General features: G+C 39.4%; 1 protein-coding gene across 1 annotated transcript; it reads right to left on the bottom strand.

Moving 5' to 3' along the window:
• Positions 1 to 1,283: 1,283 nt before the first annotated feature.
• Positions 1,284 to 9,583, bottom strand: tnfaip8l1 (tumor necrosis factor, alpha-induced protein 8-like 1). The gene is made up of 2 exons (XM_018728070.2): positions 9,229 to 9,583; positions 1,284 to 3,415 (listed from the first exon to the last, which is right to left on the bottom strand). Exon 2 carries the CDS (start codon positions 3,406 to 3,408, stop codon positions 2,848 to 2,850), a length of 561 nt encoding a protein of 186 aa, XP_018583586.1. The 5' UTR covers positions 3,409 to 3,415; positions 9,229 to 9,583; the 3' UTR covers positions 1,284 to 2,847.
• Positions 9,584 to 10,258: the final 675 nt, after the last annotated feature.

The following is a 10,258-nucleotide window of genomic DNA, read 5'->3' on the forward strand; positions in this document are numbered from 1 at the left end:
GAACTGTAGAAACTCTCTCCACCTTCAAGAAGGTCCTGAAAACTCACCTTTGCCAGACTCACTTCACCCAAGATGTCTCCAGCTCAACTTTACACAGCCACTACTCTGGCATTGTATGTGAATGTTTGTTTATGCACCTCATTATGGGAAAAAGAAAAAAAAAAAAAAAAAAAGTTTTGTAGGAGGGTTATCAGGATTCCTCTATCCTACATTTTATACGCCTACTCGCACGACAAATATCAGTGCATGAAGTAGAAAGTAAACTAAGTTTAATCACGTCTGCAGCCATGTCTCTTTCTCTTAATGTAATGCACAAAGAATTTTTGCTGCTATGTATGTTGCTTTGGAGAAAAGCACCTGCTAAATGAATAAATGTAAAACAGTTATGCATTCAGAATTCTATGGTCTAGTCTGAAAGACAGAAAAGCCTCAACCACCTTTGTAATCAAGGCACTAGACAAGCATAAACAAATTTTACAAAGAAGGAATAAAAACGTGAATGAGAAAAAATTAGAAGCTCAACTTTTTATAATGTTCTTCTAAATCCACATTATACTACTAAGGAGCACATTGCCTCTATCTGGAGATGTCATTACTTGGAGCATCAGAAAGACAGTTTTCACAACCAGATTTCTATAGAGACATTTCCTAAGTGCTCCAAAAATGTACTGAACTTAAGTAACATATGCTTTGATAATTAATCATCACAATTGGCCACTTAGAAGAACCTTTTAAATACCCATTAAAACATTCACATTCTTCAAAAAAAAAAAAAAAAAAAAAAAAAAAAAAAAAAAAAAAAAAAAAAAAAAAAAAAAAAAAATTTTTTTGTTCCTTAACTGATGGCTTGTGGTTAATAATATCATGGAAGTTCACAGAAAAGAAAAAACACTAGAACTGTAGCAGGAAATGAATTTGCCTTGAAACGTGATTAAATAAAATGCTTCTTTTACTGAGGTCTCTAAGGCTCTTGGCTCCTTCACGGTTCACCACTGAATGGGTGTGCCCATTTGCTGGACTTTGTTTAGTTTAAACTTAAAGAAAAATCTCAGAAAAAGAGAAATATTTGGTAGTTGGGAAACAGCATTTCTAAACAAAAAACCTGTAGAGACTAACAGTGAGGAAATGACTTATCAACAGAACAGACCTACTTACACAAAGGATGGATTATGAAATAAAACAGCTCTGAAACTCAAAGCCAACATTTCAAACTGCACTCTAACCCCCTAAATATCCAGTTTTCTGTCACATCAAGAACACACAATGTTTTTTCAGTACTGGTATATTTTAGAAAAAGCACACTAAACATTATTTACATTCATTTGCTCAAGAAAATCAAGAGTACAATTACCAATATTCCAGATTACAAATACATCATGATACAGTTGAGAATATAGTTGTGTAAAATGTGTATTTTGGTCCATCAGCTTTGCAATAATCTGAAACTTGATTGCTTTAACAATGAGCACAAAACATAGAATTTAACCCTGAGATGTGAAATCTGATGCTTTATAAAAAATTAAAATAGCATTGTTAACAGGGAGCATGCATTCTCATCAGAAGAGGGTATCAATTACATCACTGCCCATTAACAGCCTACATTCACTGAGTTTTCTGTTACTACTTGGGACCACATTTATAGCAGTTACCAGACAGAATACGAGTCAGGTAATACAACAGTGCACACGTTCAGATAACACAGGCCACAAAAGTGTAGGATTTCCTTCTTGGATGGCATATGCATAGCACCAAATGGTGACAGCTACTACTACTACAAGTTATCCATAAAGTTCTGTATAATGAGTGATTTCATAGGTTTTAGTGAATCAAAGGTTAGTTTCTGAATGGATATGTACCGAACATATTAGTGAAAAACAGTGCAAGATAAGGGATTGTGCCTTACAATATAGCCGTTACTACAAGGCTCACAGGTGTACAACCAAATTCTTATGAATTCTTATGAAGAAAAAAGGTTCACAAAGTACATTTAATAAGAAAAGTCTTACTGTGTCAAAGACAGACATACTTTTCCAGAACTGGCAAAATGCTCTAAATAGTCACACACAATGAAAGACTGCTTAAGGGCATAGTAAAAACTTTGATGAAAGTTTCAGAACGAATAGTCCTGCAGTTCACACAATCTTGACTGACAAAAGCAAAACAAAGACAAATTAAACTATTGTTAAACTTCTTCCAAAGTGCTTGTGAGATCAGGCAAAATCAAAGAGAACTTGCTTTGCATGACAGAGAAAGTCCACGATCTTCTAATAAAATTGCTTGTGTGGTCCCTTTTTATACTCTTACAGCCATCCTTTTTTAACACCCTTCAGTATTTTAAAAGTTTGGATATTTCACACCATGACTAACTACATAAACAAAGGGAAACAGACAAATGTAGCTCACACTGAACTATAACACTTCTCTATGACTATTAACAAAAATTAATTATGGAAGTAAATGAGGCAAGTAATATCTGCCATTCCAGAATCAGACACCATTTATAAACATGCATAACACTGAAGAACAATTTCAGTCCGTTCAAAACCTTGTTGAAATTGTTATAAAATAGGTTAACATCAGAAATATAGGTGAGGGGAAAAGCAATTACATGAAGTGTTGTCTCAGAAGAATAAGATCTGTCATTAAAATGGCATGAGCGGGACCTTTATGTGTTACATTAATTTGAAAAAGATTGTCAGTTTCTTCTTTAAGAGGCATAAACAAACCAATGCATGAAATGTTTTCACTGGTTTGGAATGTAATTCAGTGTAACTGCAATGCACAAAAAAATAGAAAAACAAAATGTCCACAATTATTAAAAAAAATGTAAGAGCGATAGGTCAGGGGTCAAAGGCTGCCTTCATCAAGCATCTTGTTAACGCCATCGCAGATTTTCTGCAAGTGTGGACGATAGATTTCTGACGGGCCATAAAGCGCTGCCAAAAAGTCGCAGTCGGAGAAATGGTTGAAGACATGGTTAACTCGAGAATGAGACTTGGCAGTGAGGTGGCGGTTGATGGCTTGATGCAACAACTCACGACATTCATTCAGGATGTTGCTCATGACTCGGCGGTCGAACGTGAACTCGATCTGGTGAAAGCTGACGGCAGTCATCGCCAGCGTGTGCACTTTCTTTCGGAAATTCTCCACTAGCACCAACTCTTCGCTACTGAACTGGTTGTTGCGGTACAACACGCCCAATTTCACCACTATCTTGATGAGGTTCTTGATGATCTTTTGGGCCTCCTTGCGGTTGCGTGTATACTCTTTAGTTACACGGTACAATTCATCCAAGACTTCACTGCTGGTATCATCAATGAACATATTGGCCATGGTCTTTGTAGCCATCTTGCTCATTAGCTTCTTCTGAGCCTGCAGAGCGAGGTTCTTTGTGCTGAAGGAGTCCATGGTGTCTATAAAGGAAGAAGGAAACAGTGCTCTCAAACAAGTGAATATAGTCACACCTCCTGCTCTTTGAATACTCAACATTGAAATAACAGGCAAAAAAGAAATCAAATTCCCTTTCAGAAGCAATGAATGCAACTCAAGAATGACCTGAAGGGAAAGATCACAGGCTTTGAAATAATTTAAAATAAAAAGCTATGTTGACCATTTGTCTTTTTGTTCAGTCAAGCAAAGCAAGCTGACAGAGCCATCTATTCAAACTGCCTAGTCTTTATTTAAACCAAAAAAACAACATAAAATGAACCGAGGTCTGTTACTGGTGGGCCAGATGTTAACGCAAAACTTCCAGACTCATGAATAGCAGAGGGAAAAATGTTCAACATTCTTGAGATTGCCTTCATGCATTCTCCATATCGAGCACTTTACTCAAAAAGTCATTTATACTGTCTAACAAGCTGACATTAACCCACTATATTTATTTGATATACACACACAAACCTGAAATTTAATTAACATTTAGAGTAGGTCAAAATATTCAGTCTTTCTGAAGGAAAGCAACTGGATGCATTTGGTGCACTTTATCTTACACAAAGACAGTGGAGTTAAATTGAAAGGCCTATTAATTCTACTCAGAACTCACATTAAAAAAACTTATCTTTCCTCACCATTAAATCAAATGACTTTCAGTTTACTGATGATACTCAGGAATAAGCAGTCTTATACAAAGCCAAAGAATGACAAATTCCTTGCTCTCTAATCAGATAAGCTCATTCTGATCCACTCTTACTCCCAGCAGGAGAAAGTGTCAGCAAGACAGTTCCCAGGCAATTCAGCAGAACTCTGAATCATGAAGGCACTGAATATCCTTGCCCGGATTTTTGCAGCCCAAATGTTTTAAATTAATGACTGTTAACCATACCTTGGCAAATCTAGGCCAGTAATATGAAACACATTGTACCATTCATAAGGAAACAGGAAGATGGGCAAAAAACTTACATTTAAATACACAAAAATAATTAAACAAAAGCCAAAGGAAGATTCAAAGACAAACAAATCTTCTTAAAGCAAAAACAAACTTCTGAAGTAATGGAAAAATGTACCTAATTTTACCAAAGCACAAAATGTGCAACAACAGAAGATCCAGTAACATCGCAACCTCCGAGTGAATAGTTTCTCACTGTTACACATACCCATCTGAGGTCTCTGGTGTTCAAAGCACTTACCCTCTAACATATCTAAGGTAGCCTCCTCCATGTTGAGAGGTCTGAAAGGCTCATAGAGACATAGAGCTAAGTTTGTAGCCTTTCAGTCCAGAGTGAGAAACCTCCCGCTACACTATTCACACTGATTATCTCAGGTGAGGAAGTCAATAAGTGGAGACACCTGGAAATTCCTCCCCTTTCCCCTCAGGAAGCATGAGAAGCTTCAGATTGACTCTTCAGTCAAATGGTAAGGAGCCTACTGAAAAATATCAAATAGTATCATCAAATTTCAATATTTGTATTTTGATGCAGTTGTTTTCTACTCTATGAAGCAAGAGCACTTGATACCAGCAAAATTGCTCAAGGCATTTTGTTTGTAGCTTTCTTTATAATTCCAGCTAGGGGTGGTAGACAGTGTAGTGGTTAGAGCTGTTGCCATTGGCCTTGGAAGTTGCACTTCAGATCACCTTACTGCTGCAATACATTCGAGCAAGGTACCTTCCTTGAAATGTACAAGCAAGAATTACCCAGTTCTATAAGGAATAAATAATTGTAGGTGACAATGCTGTAAATCACGTTAGTCTAGATAAAAGCATCAGTTAATGGAATAAGTTTGGGCCTTCCTTTAAAAAAAAATGTACAGGGTTCTTGTTGCTTCTTGAATATGTGTACACAGCAATGAACTAACCAAAATGTCACACTAATCCTTTGATCCATAAAATACACACAGCATCATGGTGTATACTACATAAACTCGGTTGTGCATTGGCTGACAAGTTGGGCCTATGTCACTAATTTGCCTCCCAACAGAAATGTTCTGTGATGAAGAACAAATAAATAAAGATAATGCTATCTGTGAGGCAGGAGAATCTTGGGCATCCACTTTACAGGGAACTGCACTCTGCTCCCCTTTTCTTGTCTACTGCATGTCTGCTTCTCTTCTTCCACTGGCTGAACAGAGCTGTGGAAGCCTGTTAAGACTCATTCAAGCGTTCTTTACCTTGGTCTCCACCATCCTACCTTCTGTGACTCTTACACATTCTCCCTTGTACTAACTGCTTCTAAGCTGCTCTTCATTTTGTCCACTCTGAGAACTTAGGAGATCAGAACTGCACCGGCAATGACTGTAAAGTGTCTAGTCTTTCCCAGGCTACAACTCTTTAAAAACCACGGCACGGTGACACAGCGAGTAGCGCTGTTGTCTCAGCGCCTGGGTGGTGCAAGAGAACTTGGGTTCGATCCCCACTCAGTCTGTATGGAGTTTGCATGTTCTCCCCGTGTCTGCGTGGGTTTCCTCCCACAGTCCAAAGACATGCTGTTCAGGTTCCCTCGTAGTGTGTGAGTGTCACGGAGTGAGTATGTTTCACTGATGCATGGATGAGTAACCCCTTGTAAGTAGTGTATCTAGCAGTGTAAGTCACCTTGGTGAATAAGGTGTGTGGGCTAGTAACACTACATAGTATCCGTTGTAAGTTGCTTTGGACAAAAGCGTGTGGTAAGTGAATAAATGTAAATGTAAACCATGGTGGATAATTAACTGATAGCCTGAACCAAACTGAGTTCATTAACCCGCTATGAACTACTTTTAAAAGTACATACACGCGTCGCTTAATGACGGGGTTACGATCTGAGAAATGCATTGCTAGGTGATTTTGTTGATGTGCGAACATCAGTGTACTTACGCAAACCTAGACGGTATAGCTTCGATGCAGTCGAGACATGGTAAAAACAAGATTTGACGCTGCTGCGGGCATAACGCAGCATACTGTTTTACAGTAAACTTTTTAAGTACACTCTAAATGATAAAAAGTACAGTATAGTAAATGCATAAACCAATGACAGGTGTTTATCGTTATCAATTATGTACTGTACATAATTGTATGTGCTATACTTTTATATGACTGGCAGCGCAGTAGGTTTGTTTACATCAGCAACACCATGAACATGTAACACAACCGCACTACAACATCGCTAGTCGATAAGAATTTTTCAGCTCCGTTATAATCTTATAGGACCACAGTCATACATATACGCATGACTGTAGTTATGAGGGTTCAGTATGTTCATGGCGTCTGTGGAATACCTGGGATTAATTTCCAAAGTCATGCATTTCTGCACTTGTAACATGATCTTTTTATAATATACACCTTATGTAAGATCTCTGTTTTGTGTGTCTTTTATATGTTTAACGAAGCAGGCATTCTTGAACGAAGCAGGCAATCTTGATTCTCTGCTTGTACTGTAGTAAAAATAAATTTCTTACCAAGTAACTCTGACAAAGGCAACTTCAGACTTCCGTGTTGAAAATAAGGAAGTTTCGAGTGTGTTGTGAAGGGAAGATTTTATAAATGCTTTAACATCCATGTCTCTCTGTAACTCATTTCTAAATGTGGAGTATATATGCTTTATGCATGTGGTTAAGAATACACACTCAATAGGTGCTTTACACAGCACAATAATTGGCACCAGTTCATTTTAGATGTGGAAATCTGTTTTAACTGTCATCTTTTGTTTTAATTTCTTCCTTTGTTATAGTATTATGCGGTGAGGGAGGTGCTGAAATGGGAGTTAAAAGCAGGAGCTCGCTTCTAATATCGACACTCATGCTGCCACTCTTATCCTCCCACAGGGGCTCTGTAGAACTTCAAGGAAGGAAATAATAATTCAACTCACAAGCAGCCTGTTTTAAAAAAGCATCCACTTAGACCTGAAAGACTTTGCTGTGCGGCACAGAACAAAAACATCACAGGTTAATAATTCATAATGGCCATTTTGAGAGAAAGGTGGAAAAATTTGTATGTTAAAGTAACAGGTGGAAAACAACTGGGACAAAGCATTGTGGGGATGTGGATATTCAACACTGTTGGAGCAATTGTTAAGCACAATGTGAAAACAGGATAGATTGAATGAATGCATACAGAACAAGAGAGAAACAAAAGATGCATTCCAGCTGAACAAAGACAGGATGCCAACTGCCCTTTTCTTCTGTCTGTCCTTTTTTTTTTTTTTTTTTTTTGTGATGGGAATGTCTTAGTTGAAGTCATTGAACGTTTCATAAAGACCACTGCTTAAAAGCATAGGAACACAGCAGCGATCAGTTTATTTACAACAATGTTGGATTAGGTAGGATGAAAATAAACAAACTGCTGTATTGCCAACACACCACTAGGTTTTCAGTCAAAAGGGTGTATGTGTTCATCTTCTGAAACATTGTTCAAAGGAACTACTTGAGGCTGAAATACACACTATGCACATTCTTTGTTTTGTAAGTCAAAAACATTGCATCAAATATATCTACGAAAGCAGAAGGTTTATAAGCACCTTAAAACGTCAACTTGTGGAACAACTCTGCGTTCACATGTTACCGTGTGTTACCATAGCAACACGATGCTGCCAGTCCATCTGAACTTTGTCGTGTGCGTGGGGTCAAATGCCTGCATTTCTGTAAATGAGTTACAGTGTCTTATATAGCCCTTACATTACAGCTTATGATTTAGGTTGTGAAAGTGATAACTCAGCACAAGGAAATGTCACTGCGTCAAGTGCGTTGTTAAAAATAAGCCCTTATTAGTTCCCTACCCAGATCAAGTCATCGAGATCGTTTCTATTTTGATATTCTAGTCAAGCAGCAGGTTACCGGTCACCTAATGTACAGCACCACAGCGAAAAGGTTTTGGACACGTTCTCATGAATTGCGAGAGGGGGTGACGTTTTCGTGCGGAGACCGCAGCAGGCCTGCTGGTGTTTAGTGTCCAACCTAACTAACGTTCCAGTGACACAAGCTGAGAACACGGCACTGTCCCTCCTGAGACACAGGGAGGAACGGCAGTGCTCCTAATTCTCATCAAGAGTTACTCACAAACCTCCCTGGATTGACATCTTTCTGAAGAAGTACTGAAAACGTGTGCCATTCTACTCTTTCGCTGCCAGCAGCACGTACGGCTGAAAAACGGATCCATCCCCTACATTTCCTGTCAAAGCCTGCGAGCAACGCTGTCTGTGTGTGGGGTGTCATCTTTTCATATGGTGTTTAGCCAAAAAGTGACACACACATCCCAGCAGTCATCCTCAATGAACTCTGCTGAGAGCCATTCCCCCTTCATCATCATAATGAGGAGCAGTTCTTGAGGCTGGGGCTCTGGAGCCTGTGGTGGGGTTAAGCAACAGACGACGAAAGAGTTCAAACGGGCCCTTCTTCTTTAATATATATGCGACACTCCCCCCCCCCCCAAAGTTTCTTTAGGTGCTGATCGTACTCGTCGTAATCAATAATGCCGCTGCTGCCGTGAGGAAACACAGTGACACGACTCGTGTGTCTCTCTCTCGCTCTCTCACACACACTTTTTCGGGAGACCCCATCATGTTTCAGCCAGAAAACCGTTGGGTCGTAGCCGAATAAATAGCGGTGCGCGTGTGTTATACGGGCACATTACGCTCAGTGTGGACGGCGCTCGCGCCCCTCGCAACAAAACACCTCACTCGGCTCCGTTTGATTATCACTTCAGGCTCTTGTGCACCTCTAAAGTTGCCTGCTTCGAACAATATCGTCGAATTCTCATCCAGTCGGTGTGCGTTTTCGTCAGAAACTAGCTGGTGACACTGACAGACAGCGTTTCTTACCTTCTTTCCTGCTAAACACTCCGAGCAGATACGAGCGAGTGAGGGGTAACGTAACCCGGTCCGCCAAGCTCGTACTTCAGAATCACCTCAGGCATATAAATCTTGAACCTTCATAATTGTGACATTGGACCGCGCAATCTTTCGTAAAGCCTTGTCTTCCTCCGCGCCTCCCTTCCCTCTCTTGCTCGACGAATTTCTAGTTAGTCAACTTTTGTATTGCACAGTAGTCCGTATCAGGTAACGAGTGTGTAAATAATTCAGATTCTCTCTCTCTCTCTCTCTCTCTCTCTCTCTCTCTCTCTCTCTCTCTCTCTCTCTCTCTCCCTCCCTCCCTCCTACGGATCGGTTACAGCCGTTCGTAACCCGACTCCCCAAAAAGTTTCAAACATTGTGGGCGGCGCAGTTTGCAGACCGACCTCTCGAGCGACCAATAAAAAAGCAGAATAGGAAATTCAGCACCCAATCATGTTGCGCGGTTCGCGTTTACTTTACAGTAATTCTCGTGAGTCAGGACTCGGTCCAAGGCTGCGAGTTTCTCAAAGGAAATTACGCTGAGGAACAATGAAGAGGAAGTCTGCGTAGTTAAAAATATTAAATCCTAAGAAGGCTGCTGCTCCTTGTTGTTGTTGTTGTTATTTTTCTTAGTAGTAGTATTATTAGAATTATTTCTATTATTATTTAGGCAGCATTATTATTGTGTGCCATTAAACAAATAACCCAAACAGACTTTAAAAATGAAACACAGCATGTTGTCCAGATGTGTGACTAATAACAGGAACAGGAACATGATTAGTTTGCGCTGGCGAACGGATATTGTTATTTCCGCGAGTTGAATAAGCAGAAGGAATTCCAGCCTTTTTCATTTATTTCTATTTAACACTGCATTTACACACTGATTCTTTCTTAATTGGCATTTATTCCTTCGTCTCTTAGTGGAACGGAGCGAGAAAATAGATTCTGCATTTTTTTAACCAGAACTCATGCTGTGATCATGTAATTTACTACTTTCGGGTGGTTTAAAAGTTGAAGGA

This window comes from Scleropages formosus, chromosome 9, assembly GCF_900964775.1.
Source record: "Scleropages formosus chromosome 9, fSclFor1.1, whole genome shotgun sequence".
In the NCBI taxonomy this organism is placed as follows: Eukaryota; Metazoa; Chordata; class Actinopteri; order Osteoglossiformes; family Osteoglossidae; genus Scleropages; species Scleropages formosus.

What these genes read in the sequence shown, in the direction of transcription:
- tnfaip8l1 (XM_018728070.2), bottom strand. Translation starts at nt 3,408, where the DNA reads ATGGACTCCTTCAGCACAAAGAACCTCGCTCTGCAGGCTCAGAAGAAG.